We start from the raw sequence: 16,121 nt of genomic DNA, 5'->3' as shown, positions 1-16,121 counted from the left end.
CCCTGTTCCTGTGATATAACCTCCAGCTGAAATAGAACTGGGTTTGTTTTGCAGCAAATTAAGTTGTTCTGGATTTCAGGGATCCGAGGGTGAAATATGGGACACAGAGCCATTGTGAAGGAGGCCAGCCATCAGACAGGGTCAGTAGGTGGTGGTGATGGTGGTGGGGTGTGTGATTTTATGGGGAGAGTGTTAGAATTTTCACCACCCCAGGAATTAGCCCGTCGAGTGGCCCATAGAGCTTTTGGCTTATTTTCTGACCTGTCTCAACTCAAGTCCTAACCGGTGACAGCTAATTTAGGACCAAGTATTTCTTACCTCCAAAAGAATACCTTAAACTTCTACCATTTTCTGAAGCTAATTTTGTTTCAGTTGAGTGGTAAAAATCTATCATCTATCTATCTATCTATCTATCCATCCATTACCTCTCTTTCTTTATTACCAAAGAGTCTCCAGCTTCGGAAGCTTCTCCTCTTGGAGAAGCACGTGTAGCATTACACTGGGTCAAATAAGCATCAACATTTTATCACCAGAACTCACTGCATGAAGCCCAGGTTTTCGCTTTCACAGAGAGAGCATTCATGAGAGAGATGAGAAACTCGTTACCTGTGAGCAGTCCATCAGGGCGCTGGGACAGGGTGAGTTGTTTTTATGGCCCATGGAGAGCTGTTTTCATGGTCCCCGAGCCCTGTCCTTGCAGGTGCAGGAAACAGCGTGGAACCCAGCAGCCTGGCCCCTGAGTGATGCATCTTTAGTTTCCGGGACAACCCTGTAAAATGTGCTCATTCCATCCTTGTCCTAAAATGGCCCAGACATTTTCACCTGCAGAATTCGGTGTGACGCCATGAATTTCCACACTGCTGCTTTAAATTAAGGAGGAAGAGGAAGCTTGACTCCCACTCCACAGCTAGATGGATTGAGAAGTCCCCGCCATTGGCGGCAGAAGGAGACTGCGAAGTTGGGTCCTCTGTCTTCCAAGCTGATGTTTTCCCTCGAACAGGCAAGATTGAGTGGAAAGCCCATGCACTTCTGAGTCAGTCTACCCAGGTTCAAATTCTACCCTTTGCCTGGCAGCAGCATCCTTGGGTGTATTCTGAAACCTCCCAGCGTCTCTAGTTTTGTGGCCAGCTAGCGGTGGTCTTGGCGGTACACCTCGGTTGTTTCTACACAGGTGTTCAGTTGTTGCAACTGCTGTAGAGAAGAGGGAGCTGCTCCCATTTGAAGATAGAGCTCGGAGCCTAGGAGACAGCAAAGGAAAGGGTACTGCCCAACTTACAAGAGTCAGCCAGTCACTCTAGACGTGGGCTCCTCTTGGAGGGCACTGAATTCAGCCTGTGTCTTTTCTCTTCTTGCATCCCTTCCTGTCCTCTTAATGAGGAAGCTGAATGAGCAACATATCATGGGTGGCTGACCATGCTGGGAGCTGGGGTGTCCAGGTGGGGGGGTCAGCTGTTTAGGGACAGGAGTGTCTGAGCTGCTGGGACATTTGTTTTCAGTGGCCTTTGGTTAATCTCTGGGCGTCATTAGATTACATCCAGCACAGCATTTTCCTGGCTGTATTGGGGGAAGGGATGGGGGGGAATAGAGAGCTGATACTACTGTCAATGTCAAAGGCAAGTCGCCTCTCTCCCTGTGGCCAGTTTCTGTCACTGGAGTAGCCATGTGTGGGGTTTTTGGTCTCATGTCAGCCTCTCTGACTTGTAGAATACAAACATGCTTGAAAAATGATGTCAGTCCAGGAGAGGGACAGGCAGGTTTGGCCTCATATTGACTCTCTTCTATCATAGGCCTCAGGTAGTTCTAGAAAACTAGTTTTGCCAATTGGTTTTTGTCCCTAATTATCTCTATAAGATAAACTTGTCTTTAAATGTGTTTGTTACAGTGCTGGGCGTGGTGGCACACGCTTGTGATCCCAGCATTTGGGAGGCTGAGACAGAAGGATCACGGTTCATGGACAGCCTCAGCTACCATGTGAGATCCTTTGCAACTCAGTGAGACCTTGTTTAAAAAAAAAAAATAGGGCTGGGGATGTAGCTCAGAGGTAGAATGCTCCTGGGTTCCAGCCCCAGTAATGCAAAAAACAAAAACAAAAACAAAAACCCAACAGTGTATTAGTTACAGACATGTTTCTTTTTTGCACTTGCACTTGCAGACCCCTTTCTCTCTCTCTCTCTCTCTCTCTCTCTCTCTCTCTCTCTCTCTCTCTCTCTCTCTTTCTCTCTCTCTTTTGGGTTGGTTTTTTTTTTTTGGTTCTGGGAATTGAACCCATAGGCATTATACCTCCTGCCCTTATCCCTTTTTATTCATTTATTTTTTGTTTTGGAATAGGGCCTATACTAAGTTGCCGAGGCTGGTCTTGAACCTGAGATCCTCCTCTCTCAGCCTCCTAAGCACTGGGGTCTCAGGCCTGTGCTGCCGCGCCTGGCCTTTGCAGCCAACTGTGCTTAGCAGTCTCCCATCCTCGTTTTTCTTCTTGGCATCTGCTTGTTCAGCGTCACTTCTAGGAGCCAGGAGAGAAAGCACATGGTTTCTGTCCTCCTCTGCTGCCCCTGAGCCGGCATCCTTTGGGTCTACTGTGAGAGATAATGTTTAAATGAAGTTCGGTTTCTGCGCATCTGAGGGCTCCCTGCTGTCCTCTGTGAAGCATGGCAGCACTTCTGGCTAACATCTGGCCTTTCCACCAGCCACCTGTGTTCTGAGGATAATCCAAGGAAATGACAGAAATTGGGGAGACCAATAGAGCAAGTGGGGCGAAAGGAGGGGACATTCCCCAGAGGCAGAGGGCGTGTAGCAACATCCACGCTTGCTCCTTCTAGACGTTACAAAGCCCTGGGGATTCCTAAGATGGCCGAGGGCAGATTGGTTCAGCTATTGCTGGGGTACGTGGTGGAGACTGTGTGTGACATTTTATTCAATCTCAGGGTTTTAGAGGATCTTCCGATTGGGTCAGATGTATGTACGCTGGAGCGTAGCTTCTAAATTCTCCCAGTTTCCATCCACCTTTCTCCCTGGTCATTGGCCTCCCTCCCTCCCTCTTATATCTTCCCTTTCGAAGAAAAATGCAAGCCACGACTTGTACCAAAACCACAAAATGCAGCCATGCCAAAATCAGAGGTCCAGGAAATGTCAACCAGAATTAATAATTTAATACCCGACCCAGGAAGAGGCTGCCTCCTTCAAGGAAAAAAGGTCAAATGTGTTAGTTTGTGAGCCAGGTGTGGTGGCACAGGCTTGTGATCCCAGTGCTTTGGAGACTGAGATAGGAGGATCACAGGTTTTGGCCAGCCTCAGCAACTTAGTGAGGCTCTCCACAACTTAGTGAGACTGTTTCAAAATAAAGAATAAGCAGAGCATGGTGGCTCACGCTTGTAATTCCAGCATTCAGGAGACTGAGACAGGAGGATCACGGTTTGCAGCCAGCCTCAACTACTTAGTGAGGCCCTTTGCAACTCAGTGAGACCCTGTTTCAAAATGAGGAATAAAAAGTAAGGCTGGGGGTGTTGCTCAGAGTAGAATGTCCCTGGGTTCCATTTCCAGTACCACACACACACACACACACACACACACACACACACACACACACAAAGAATAAAAAAATAGTGGTGGCACAGGCTTGTAATCCCCGTGCTTGGGAGGCAGACAGGAAGATCACATAGGTTCGAAGCCAGCCTTGCTGGCTTAAGATACCCTGTTTCCAAATAAAATATAAAATATAAAATAGGTCTGGGAGTGTTGCACGGAGGTAGAAGGGTTCCATCCCCAGCAACACACACACACACACACACACACACACACACACACACAATGTTAGTATTTGTTCTTTGGATGGTCAACGTAGCCAGATGAGGTACATGTTTAATTTGTTTTTATTTACCACGAGGAAGTTGACCTGATCTAGAAGGTAGCGCTCAGAGGGGAGTGTGATCACTTATTTAGGTTCATTCAGCCAGATGCGGGATCCATGGCTACTCCGGCTTTTCCTGTTCCCAGCGCAGCCATGCCAGGGCAGTTGGGTAGGCTGAGGACAGGCCAAGGAAGTGTGAGGACACAGCCTGGAGACATGGTTATTGGGGAAGGCTTACAAGCCAGTAGGGCTGCTTCACAAGAAGAGGTCAGTGGCGGCAGGTTGACAGACAGCGGCTATCTGAGCCTGGCGTGGCTTGTCATCCCGGGACTTGGGAGGCTGAGACCTGAGGATCGCAGGTTCAGAAGCCAGCCTTGGCAACTTAGCGAGGCTCTCAGTATCTTAATGAGAGCCTGTTTCCAAATAAAAAAATAAACTTGGTCAGGAAGTCTAGCTTGGAGGTAGAATGCCTCTGGATTCAAACCCCAGTACAAAAATCTAAAATAAAATAAAAAGGAAAGGAGCTTTCTGTAGAGAACAGCATCTCACCTGATTCCCAGTGTGCCTAAGAGCAAGCTAGTGGCCGCCAACGTTGTATGGATCTGAGCCTGCTGGTCCAGGCCTGTTTTTGTTGGTCTCTCATTTGGCTAGATTTTAGGGGACAGGAAGGAGGCCTTCAGGAGCACAGTGTCTTGCTGTCCTCATTTTCTTTAGGGACAATATGCCAGTTGTCAAATGGCTCAGCTGTATGAGCTTTTTTGTTACTTTAACCATTGTGCAGTAAAAGAAGAGAAACGGGAACATCTCAGTGTAAGCCTTATTTTAAAACCATTTCTATACTGTCTAATTCCTTTTAGGGACCAGATCCATGTACTGTGAGCCTTTAATTCTCACAACCCAGTGGAACAGTTGTGTATCATTCCAGTGTCACAGAAGGGGAAGTCCAGGCTCAGTGAAATCAGATGACCTGTGTAGAGTTGCACAGTTGTGGTGCAACCGGGCCGGGGTTTGCTGGGTAGTCTGAGTTCAGGATACTCTTGTTTGTCAGGTTTTTAAAGGTATAATTTATATATGGTAAAGTATACCCTTATCAAGTGGTGGCTGTTTTGACTTGTCTACAGTCTCATAATTGAAATATAGATGGTGGCATCTTCCTGAAAAGGTCCTTTGTGTACCTGTGGGGTCAGTTCCTTCCCTTTGTCTTTAGTCTTGGCACTCACCCCCACCAGCACACTGTGGACAGAGTAAGTCCAGCTGTGGTACTCACCAAGTCAGCCCAGGGAGAACAGCATGACTTATGGGCTTGAAAATAAATCACGCCCAGTAGTCCTCCCGCATTCATGAGGGGATGCATCTCAAGACAGCCAGGGTATTCCTGAAACCACAAATAGCACCAAATCCCCTATGTACTGGGATTTTTCTGCCTATACATACTTATGATAAAGTTTAATTTGTAAATTGGGTACAGTAAGAGATTAACAATAATAAAAGAATAATTATAACAACATATGTAATCAAAGATATGATATGTGAATGTGATATCTCTCTCTCTCTCTCTCTCTCTCTCTCTCTCTCTCTCTCTTTCTCTCATTTCTGAACTGGGGTTGATTGGGGGGGCAACTGAAATTCAGAAAGGAAAACCACAGATAAGGGGGACCACTGTACGACAACAATCTCTAAATGGGGCTCTATAGAACATATCTAAAGTAGCAGGGCTGTAATGGAGTGGCATGGGAGCGACCAGTATCCCTCCTTGGAAGTCACCACAGGCTCTCAGAGAGCAGGGGGAGGAGGTCTCTTGCTTCTGTGCAATGGTGGCCCCAACCTTCATTTTCATAGCGTTTCTGTCCTTTTCCTTCCTAAACTGGCGCTCAACACCTTCCCCTCCCCTGCATGTCTTGCAGAGCGGTGCTCTGTGTGCCTCTGTGGCCCTGCAGTGTCCAAGGCCAGCCAGGGTCTTACTGTAGCAGGTTTGCTCTGGCCAGAGCCCTGTCCCCTCTGCTCAGCACTGCCTTTTCAAGTGGCTAGGACAGATGTCCATCCCCGCTGTGTGTCTTGGAGACCTCTGGCTCTGGACTGGAGAAACACCTCAGGGTACGTGGCTAAGGAGGATGGTTCTCTTGTTTGTAGTCCGGGGACAGGACCACTGTGCAGTTTGGGGTTGAGGAAAGAATTCAGCCCATGTCTGCAGGTTCGCAGGCCTCCAGGAGAGTGCCCACACTAAGAGGTGCTGCAGGAGGATGCCTTCTATGAACTCCGGGAAGGATGCCAGAGCAGGCTTCAGGGGATACAGAGCAAGGCTGTGCCAGGCTTTCTTTTCTGAGTGCCGTTGTGAACCCATGTGGAGTTGCCATTGGCATGTATGAGTCTCCTGGGGCTGCTATAACAAAGCGCCACATGCTGAGGCTTAAATGACAGGAATGTATTCTCCCAGAGTTCTGAAGGCTGGGAGTCCACAATCAAGGTAGAGCAGCAGTGTGGGTTCCTTCTGAGGCTGTGAGGTTGGGATCTGTTCTGGGCCTCTCGGCTTGGCTTGTAGACAGTGCCCTCACCTCATCTTCCCTCTCTGTGTGTATCTGTCCCTGTGTCCAAATTGTCCTTTCTTCTAAGGACATCAATCATGTTGGAGTAGGGCCCACTAATGACCTCATCTTCACTCGATTACTTCTAGAGCACTGTACCTCCAAATAAGGTCGCATTCTTATTGGGTTAGGGCTTTAGCCTATGAATACAGAAGGATGATGTTCAGCCCATAACACTGCAAAGCTGTGGTGACTTTTGCCCAACTTCAAGGACTATCCTGAACCTTCTGTGCCATTTATTTTTAAAGATAATTGACAGCAATGCAGACATCGATGTGGCTGTACTGGGCAAAGTCAAATAAACAAAGCCAAATGGCTTTTTTGGCATGTATAAGATACATAGGATTTAAAAACTTAGAGGTAATTACTCCAAACAAGCTCAGCAGCATTGGTTGGACACTGTGTTGTCAAACTCGTGAAATGAGAGGATTTCACGCAGAGACTTGGTTAGCAGCTGTCCTTTATATTGTCACATACCCCTGTGGTGAAATTAAATGTATGCTGGGCAGCCATTTTTATAAAATGGAAGCTATATTTATGTATATCTCTTATTTAGATGTATGCTACTTTTATAAACATATAGCCATTTTTCTATAAAGACTGTATTTATGTGTGCCCCATGCCAAAAAAGAGAAATTGAAAGGAAATATTTGGAAAAAATAACAAACCTTAACTGCGGCTAGTTGAATTATAGGTAGTATTTTTTTCTTCAGTGTGTGTTTAAACACACACACACACACACACACACACACACACACACACACTGACCACATCCTACTTTTGCAAATAGAAAACAGTGTTCTTTATAAAGGGAGTTGGCACAAGCTTGTTTTTCTTAGGGAAAAAGTACTAATTTTAAAAATATGACTGTGGGATAAAATATACAGTGAATTTTAGTAAAATAAATCATGAATACTTGAAAATGAGGAGTTCTTTAAAAATGGCCTGCTAGAGCCACAGTGATGCCAATTAATGCTCTTAGCTTAAAGGTCAGGATAAAAGTTCCAGAAATAGAATACAGTATTTGAGGCAAAATTTCAGTCTTTGGGTCTTTTGAGGTGAGGCATGCCCAGAGTGGAAGAATTATAAAGATTAATGAGCTCGTCTTTGGAAACACATCACTTTTTTCAGTCAACTTTTGAAAGAAACAGGTGAAGTTTTCTTTTGACATTAATTTCTATACCTTTAGGGATTAAATTAATGGAGCTTTTAATGCTCAAATTATGGAATGTTACCAAAAGAACCATGGGTGATTTAAAAAATATCAGTGGCAAGAAATTAAATCTATACCATTCTTACAACAAAATGTGTGCGTCGAGTCCTGACTGCTTCTTTAATCGTTTTACACTTTAGTTGGTGCACTGTAGTTATACACCATAGCGAGGTTCAGTGTGAAACAAGCATACATGCACACGGCACTTGGTTTTCAGACGAACTCGGGGGCTTTAATGTGCAAGGTGCCTTTAATGACATGCCTTTGATGTTGCTTAATGACCAGGTGGCCCCAGGCACTCATCAGCTGCCCGCTGTCCAGCCCAGCTGTTGCTCCATTTCTCTGTGCAATCGCTGTGACGTGGCTCCTTTGCTCATCTGATGTCTCATTATCTGAAAGACTCACCATCCTTCGTCAATAAAACATTAAGTATAATACCATAGAAACACGTCTTCTTGTTTCTTTATAAACACACTGGTCAGGAGAAAGCAGGGAAGAAACTCGTGGGAATCCTTCCTCAGGCAGTTGGGATGGTTCTCCATGTGATATCTCTCTGGAGCAAGCTATTGATTTCTTGAAGAATGTGCACTATCTGAGCCTTCATGGTTCTGAGGACAATTTGCGTTTCTTCCTTTACTCACGATTCATCTGAGCAATTTCTCAACGAGATGCTGCCGTTCCAGGGGAGCTCAAACCCCTAACAATTAGAATGTGACTAGCAGGGTGCTACAGTATGAAGGAACACGGCACCGTAGGGAAAAATAACTCAGGAGAGAACACATCAGCAGTCTGGATGGTCTGAGGCAGTACCTGCCGACCAAAGTGCCCATGGTACCGCAAGAGCTCCATAGATTGCTTTTCCTTCCTGCAAGAAATTTCTGCAGCTACTAGGTAGGCAGGGGCCAATGGAGGCCAAATGCTGGGAAGAGAGGGGAACCCTAAAACCTACCTGGACAGGGCTTTTCCAGAAGAATCCATCTGTTGGGCAGCTGGGGTGGCTTCCATGAATATGGGCTCATGGACAGGTGGGGAGAGAGGCCCCTGATGTACAGCCAGTAGGGGTCAGAGATGCTCATCTTTCCTTCTCCAAGGGAGAAATAAAGGTTCCCAGCAACACCAACTACTGGGGAACCCCTTCTGCTCACACTCTCCCTCTGGACATGAGAGCCCCATGAGTGTAAGCTAGGGGTCCCTGTCCAGGGTGTTGACTCCAGCCATTCCCGGCTCACAACTCTTTCCCACTGTATCAGGCTGGTTGGCTGATTTTCCACCTGCCTCTCTAGGTTGCAAATTAGCCAAAGTGGGAGAATACGCCCTTCCCCTCATGTCCCTCGGAGCCCAGCCCAGTGCTTGGCTCAGTGAAGGCAAAACCAACTAGTCCAGAAGCCAGTCACTCCCTAGATGGGGCTTAGACTTCTGACACTGGACCCACAAGCTGTGCTGCTGATGGCTTGCACATTGGTGACTGTGCCTACTTTGGATAATCTGACCTAAGAGAGAATCTTATTTCTTCACCTAGCAGACAACCAGAGTTCTTCCTGCAGCAGCAGAGAGGGTGGCACCGGGACCGAGGGCCCAGCTCCTCTTGTCACTGAAAGTAATGGCTTGGGCAGAAATGGTTCTGAGCCATAGACGTCTCTGGCTCCCTGATCCCTCGTCCTCTGAAGACCCAACCCCCTGCAGAAGGATCATCTTCTTTTCTTTAATGTTGTTGAAGTACAAACCATGTGTAAATCTCTTTCCAGTATTTTGTGACCAAATGGGCAAGTCTGCTAAATATAGGGGGATGAAGTGAGGTATGGATAGGGCTCTGAGGAACTTGGGGATGGCCTGTGCCCTTACCATTTCAGGAAGCTCTTTGTTCCCTAATCCCAAGGGGCCTTTGATGGAGCAACCCTCTGGTTAATTAATATCTCACCAAGTAAATATCAAGCCAAATTTTTGTAGTGAATACAAACTTAACTGCTTAAAAGCTACAGACATAGGTTCAGAAATTATTCTTGACTGCAGTTTGGAACTTGAATTTAACCAACTGGAATTCCTTTCACCCCTCATACTCTTCAACCTTATAGAACAAAAAAAATATATCTTTTAATGAGAACTTGTGTTTCAGCCTGACGATGGAACTCCCTGTACCTGGCTGAATGAAGTTTTTCAAGTAGACAGGTTTTGTCTCTTGCTCTGGATTAGCATTAATAGTGAAACAGGTTCTAGAAATTTGGCATCTTCCCTGGCATGTAAACGGTATATTGATTTTATGGTTATGGATGACAAAGTATTAAAAACGGACACTTTACTGCTATAGTCTCGATACCATGTCAGAAAAACTCACAAAATGACAATATAAATTCTTAACATATTGTTGGGTCTGTGGTACAACAACTCTACTGAGATTTCTGAGTCCCTTGACTATTTTCCTTACTTTGGGGAAGCATGGTGACTTATATTGGGTAGAGCCACACTGAAGCCAGAGGCAGAAGAGAATATCAGTAATTTCAATCTTACCTTTCTTTAAAACTTTGACACTTTACTCATCGTACCTTCTTGTAGTACTTTTGATCTTTTAAAAATATTTCTTTAAAATATTATTTATCTTGATTATTGAGTGTGCTGGCCAGCTTTCCATTGCTGTGACAAAATAACCCGAGAAAATAAACTTAAAGAAGGGAAGGTTTATTTTGGCTCATGGTTTCAAACCATGGTCACTTGCTGCCATTGCTTTGGGCCTGTGGCGAGGCAGGACATCACAGGAGCAGAGCTGCTCACGTCATGCCAGTTGGGAAGCTGAGAGAGAGAGAGGGAGAGGGGAGAGTGAGAGAGAGAGAGAGCAGGAAAGAGAGAAGAGAAGGAAGAGGAGGAGGAGGAGGAGGAGGGAAGCGAAGATAAGGGAAGGGAAGGGAAGGTAAAGAGGATAGAAAAGAGAGAAAGGTGCCAAGGGCATGATATACCCTCTGAGGACACTGTCCCCAGTAATCCAGTTCCTCCAACAAGGCCACACATTTATAGTGCCCATAATCTCCCAATGATGCCATAAGATGGTGAACCTTACAATGGATTAATTCACTGATGAGATCAGAGCTCTCATGATCCAGTGATTTTCCCACCTCTGGAGGCCCTCACCACACTGTGGACAGAGCCTTTGGGAGACAGTCCAGATCCAAGTCACACCACTGAGTTTCTTGGTATACCCTAAACATTTTGTGCCGGAGGCAAGTCCTTGGCTCACTTGCCTAGGTGTGGCTATTACAAGAGCATGATTTTATAATACATTTCATAAGAAAGGACAGCAGACAACAGTTACCAAGCCCCTGTGATCAGAGAAAGCACAAGAGGGCTTTTCAAAAGGCATAGCGTCAGCTTCTTGATGTCTGCTCCTGGGGTTAGGACACAGGGACTTTTCAGATTGACAGTGCTGAGAGGTAAGTATTCTTCATCTGTGTGTACTCCCAGGTGTAGCTTAGAAGTGGTCAGACATACCTTACTATCCACTCTAAGCTCCAAGTGCAGAGAGGAATGGATCGAACGCCTGCTATTTGCCTAGAAATTGGGGTGATCTAGTCAACGCGTGGGGCATGTACTATGAAGGGATTGTCCATGATTTAACTTGTTTGAAAAAGAAGTCACCCAGCTCTGTTAAGGTGCTGAGTCAGACATCTCTCCTCTGCCACTGAAGACCCTGTGCGTGAAGTCCCCAGTGTGTAGCCAGATCAGTGTTGGCTCCAGAGACACTGGGCAGTGATAGCTTGTCATCTTCTGCCTAACACCTCCACCTCCACTTCCAGCTGCTGCTTCGGGGCTTCCTCATCGACCCCAGGCGGATGCCAGGTCTGCACAGTCCAGACATGCCAGGGATCGATGCTCTGTGGAGCATCTTGAATCAGAGAGAGAGAGGGAGGGAGGATGGTAAAGAATTCTTCTGCTTCTGTGTCCCCCAGGGTCTATCCTCAAACACCGTTTATGCAGTTCTTGAGTGTCACCTGCAGGGCCAGCTCTTGGTGGCATCTCCCCATGGCTAGCTTGACAAAGCATTCGTGTGCCCCCCCTTCCAGTTCCCTCCCTTACTCCCTCCCTCCCGGCATCACCCTCTCTAATAAAGTTACAGCACAAACAGCTTTAGCCTCGGGCTCTGCTTTCTGGGAAGCCCAGACAAAGACGTATTTTTTATTTTTTTGGTATTTTCCTACAGATTTTGGTGCAGTGAGTCTGTCAAGAAAAATCACTTCAGAAATCATATCTTTGAATGCCTCCCCTGCCCTTTTATGGATACTTGGCACAAACAAAATCATCAGAAGAGCCATTTAAAGGCACAGGGATCTTTTACATATGCAAATGTTATTTAGGTTCTTTTAAACTGAGATTTTACTAAATTTTCGGAGTCCTGTATTTTTATTAGCGGGCATCAGTGAGAAAGGAAACCTCCCTTTCTGAGTTCTGTAAGTAGCTTGGTATGGTCTGAAGACGGAGAACCCCGATTCTCTCTCCTTTGGCTGTGTTTCTGCCTGAGTCCCTCTGTCTTTCCATTGCCCTTCAAGAGGTTTCACAGCACAAATGCACAGTCCCAGATTGAGATAAAGGATGGCTTCCATGCTGGAATTTTAAAATCATATCTGGTGTCTTTAGGCAGGCAGTTACAAGGCCTAATCATGAAATAAGGGCAATATTGAAATTGGTCATTTTGGAGAAAATGTGTCTGAGTTCCAATGAGCCAAGTAATTTACTATTATCACAAAGGAAAATCTGAGTGGAATACATTGTCCCCCAGAGGCCCCTCTGTCCTTGGAAAGGTCTCTGGGGATCATAGGGACACTGCTCTACTGTGCATGGAGAGCCAGTGTGCACAAGGAGGCTGGGCAGAGTCGGCCTAAGTGTCAAGGATGCTGATTTTTGATGACTGAACGAGGAAGAGACTGTTGCTCTTCTAGATACTTAGATAAGCATGGAAGGAGATGGCATATTTATAGGGGAAAAGGTATTGTGGACAGTTCCATACTGAAGTTTTTGGAAAGGAAGTGTTTGGGGGTGAGAATGGGGTGGGAGGGGAGCAGGAGAGGACATAAATGAGAACATCTGTGCTGAGTATCATCAAAGGGCAGATTGCAAGACTCACCCAGGATTCTCCTAGGGGTGGAATTGTGAGGAGATCTAATGGCACTGGTTTTGGTGTGTTTGAGATGAATATTGATTTTTGGCCTTTATCACTATTCTCTGTCCAACAAAAACCAATAATAGAATCCTCATATATGTCAGACTTTACTGTTCTTAGTGGTCTGGCAGTCAGCTCACTCTTTATATTGGGAAAAACATCAAAGAAGATTCTTACAGACAAAAAAGTATTGAAGTGGCCGTATTCCTGAAGCTCTCAAATACTCTAATGTTTGGCTTTCTAGAAATTTCTGACATTTATTTTCCACATCTTCACTGACCTGGTAATTGTGGCTATGCATCTTTCCTTAGGGAAAATGTTTTCCTGCTTCATGCATATATTAAATTATATGGATTTCTGAACTGAACAACACAGTAGTGGTGGTTATTCATGATACTTTAGTAGTATCTGAATTTCTGAAATTTCTGTAATTCCTAGGAGGGAGCTCAGAATTAAACAAAAACTCATATAAAATTTTTCTATGAAGTCAGTTTGTTGTGTCTTTCTCTTTTGACACTTGAATTTATTGATAAAATCAATTATTATAGAAGATATTCTTGAAGTGTGACTAGTTTTGTTTAGCAGGCAACATAGAGTCTCAGGATGATGAGGTCATGGTTGGGATGGTGGGGTATAGATGGAGGAGCTAGAAGCTGGACATGGAGGCTCATGCTTATAATCCTACCATTTGGGAAGCTGAGAAAGGAGGATCACAGTTTGTGGACAGCCTCAGCTACTTACTGAGGCCCTTTGCAGCACAGAGAGACCCTGTTTCAAAATAAAGAATATAAAATAGGACTGGGGGTGTAGCTTGGAGGTAGAATGCCCCTGGGTTCCATCCCCAGTACCCCCCCCCAAAAAAAAAAGATGGAGGAGCTTGATTTCTCTCTGGAGGATGAGCATGGGGTGTGAAAGAAAGGCAGCCTCTTTCCCTAGGGCATAAGCTTCCATTACCTCATGAAACAGACTCTTTCTTCATGATGTTTTAGAGTACTATCCATCCTTCCATCCATCCATCCTTCCATCCTTCCATCCATTCATCCACTCATCCATCCATCCATCCACCCATCCATTTTCTCACCCATTTATTTTCCTTCCTATCCACTTATTTCAGTTCTAGTGCTTGTGATATTTAAACTTGCTAAACTATTTCACAGTATTTCTACAATTGAGGCCTTGCCTGTTGGCTTGACTGCTTCTCCCAGTAAGCCAACAGTACTTACCAAGCACTCCAAGTACTTGCAGTACTTAGAGATGCTCCCCCATGGTGGCCAAGAGGGAGGATGGGGAGCCTGGTCTTTGTGTTTGAAGTCTGGCTCTGTCACTTTCCATCTGTGTGGCCATGGGCAGGTTCCTCTTTGTGCCCCAGAGTGTAATTGGCAAAGCAAAGCTGGGTTGGATAATGAGAGTGTCCACCTCATTAGGAATGCTGTCAGAACTCACTGAGCTGGTGATGCTCATGAGCCCTTGGGGCCTGGCATCGGCAGTGAGCTGTGAGCCCATGTAGACCCTCCATTACTTATGCAGGGAGACCTCCACCCTCTGTACAGGTGCTAGCAAAGCAGTTATGTGTGAAGGGCAGACTCCTGGATGACCCTGCACTGTCCTCAGCCATCCCTCAAATATACCACCAGGTCTTTAGGAATTCTAAAACGAGATGCTTTCCACAACTAGTTATTTCTAGTCAGGATTGTTTTTTTTTTTTTCTGATCCGAGGCACCATCTCCCATGGCACCCATCAGCTTCACTTTGCCTGCCTCAAATAAGGCCCGACACAAAAATCCTGTCTTAGAAATTCTAAAAGAATGACTCTTTTTCTCCCCCTGCACTTTTTATCTTCGCCTTCCTCTGGTTTTTAAAGAGTGATCTTTTATGGAGCAAGGTGGTATTCATGACATTTGAAAGGTGTTCATGTTTAAGGCATTCATAGATGGTGGGACTGAGCGAGTGTCTATTTTTCACTCGTATTCCATTTAATTTGACTCTATTCTACTCGAAAACACTGTCCTTTTATGCTTCAGAATGTTCTTTTTTCACCCTAAGCCATCTATGAATTATGCAGGGCAGGGTTTTGATACTGAAGTAGTTTACCACCTTGGGCAGCTGCTGCGTCACTGCCTTGGCCCAACTCAATGGTAGTTAGATTTCTATCTAGTGCGCTGAACTTATCAGCTTTGTGTTGGAATGGAAGAGGCAGCTGGGCACAGCGGCACACACCTATAACCCTAGCACTTGGGAGGCGAAGACAGGAGGGTCACAGGTTGGAGGCCAGCATCAACAACTTAGTGGGACCCTAGGAACTTAGCAAGACCCTGTTTCCAAATAAAATAGAGCTGAGCGTGTAGTTAAGAGATAGGTTTCCAGCCGGGCGTGGTGGCGCACGCTTGTCATCCCACCATTCGGGAGGCTGAGACTGGAGGATCGCGGTTCGCGGACAGCCTCAGCTACTTAGTGAGGCCCTCTGCAACTCAGTGAGACCCGGTTTCAAAATAAAGAATAAAAAATAGGGCAGGGGGTGTAGCTCAGAAAGAGAATGCCCCTGGGTTTCATCCCCAGACCTGCAAAAAAAAAAAAAGAGAGAGAGAGAGAGAGAGAGAGAGAGAGAGAGAGAGAGAGAGAGAGATAGATATTGATTTCCCCTGGGCTCAATCCCTAGTCCCTAAAAGAATAAAAGAAAAAGAAGAGGCATCAAAACAAGGACAGGTGAGAAGAAAGGGGTATTTTCCTTTGTGAGTCTATAATATGTAAGAAACGTGTTATCTGGTTGGAGTCGAGGCAATGTCTGTCACAGTTTGCACTGGGGGTGCTAGGCGGGGGTTCTAAATGGTGGTCCCTTCAAGAACAACTGGTACTTAGCTAAAGACTGCAATTGCCTACCCCCATGCAAACACAGACAGGCACCTCAAATTAAATACAAAGAAGGGATGCACATTTTGGTCACCATTCTAACCGGTCCCCTTTCTTCCTCGTTCCTGGTAGAGAGAGGTGCCTGTCTTGCGGAGAAGGGCAGAGGCCACCTCCCCAAGCTGGGTGGGCTTTTGCATTCACATTAATCAGGCTGCAGGGTGATGGATGCTGGTGAACGGGAGAGTTTGTACTCTGCTACTCTCAGGTTAACATCTGAACGAAGCAATCTACAAGCATAGGATGGCTAACGTCATTCACAGAAGTCTGCCATTTACTCTGTTTACTTACAACAATCAGAACCTGCAGGCAAAGTTTCCCCAGATGATCCACGTACCATTAGTCATGGCCCACTAATGATATGGGACTTTCTCCTGACAATGTTGAGCTCTAAAGGGAACCGATCATTATTTTTATGAGATGGGTTTTAGGCTG

The 16,121-nt window shown here is 45.7% G+C and overlaps 1 protein-coding gene across 1 annotated transcript in view; it reads left to right on the top strand.

The window, feature by feature from the left end:
• PCP4 (Purkinje cell protein 4) overlaps positions 1-16,121 on the top strand; it is a gene marked incomplete at both ends in the record, with an annotated part of 69,560 nt that overhangs the window by 19,331 nt on the left and 34,108 nt on the right. The window contains 2 exons of the mRNA XM_080696443.1: positions 571-638; positions 3,991-4,013. Coding sequence (XP_080552569.1) covers positions 571-638; positions 3,991-4,013 — 91 coding nt within the window. The remainder of the gene's footprint in view (positions 1-570; positions 639-3,990; positions 4,014-16,121) is intronic.

Source organism: Muscardinus avellanarius (assembly GCF_963383645.1).
Source record: "Muscardinus avellanarius genome assembly, chromosome: 5".
NCBI classification, from domain to species: Eukaryota; Metazoa; Chordata; class Mammalia; order Rodentia; family Gliridae; genus Muscardinus; species Muscardinus avellanarius.
The sequence above is the reverse complement of the archived record's forward strand: the minus strand, read 5'-3'. Positions and strand labels throughout refer to the sequence as shown.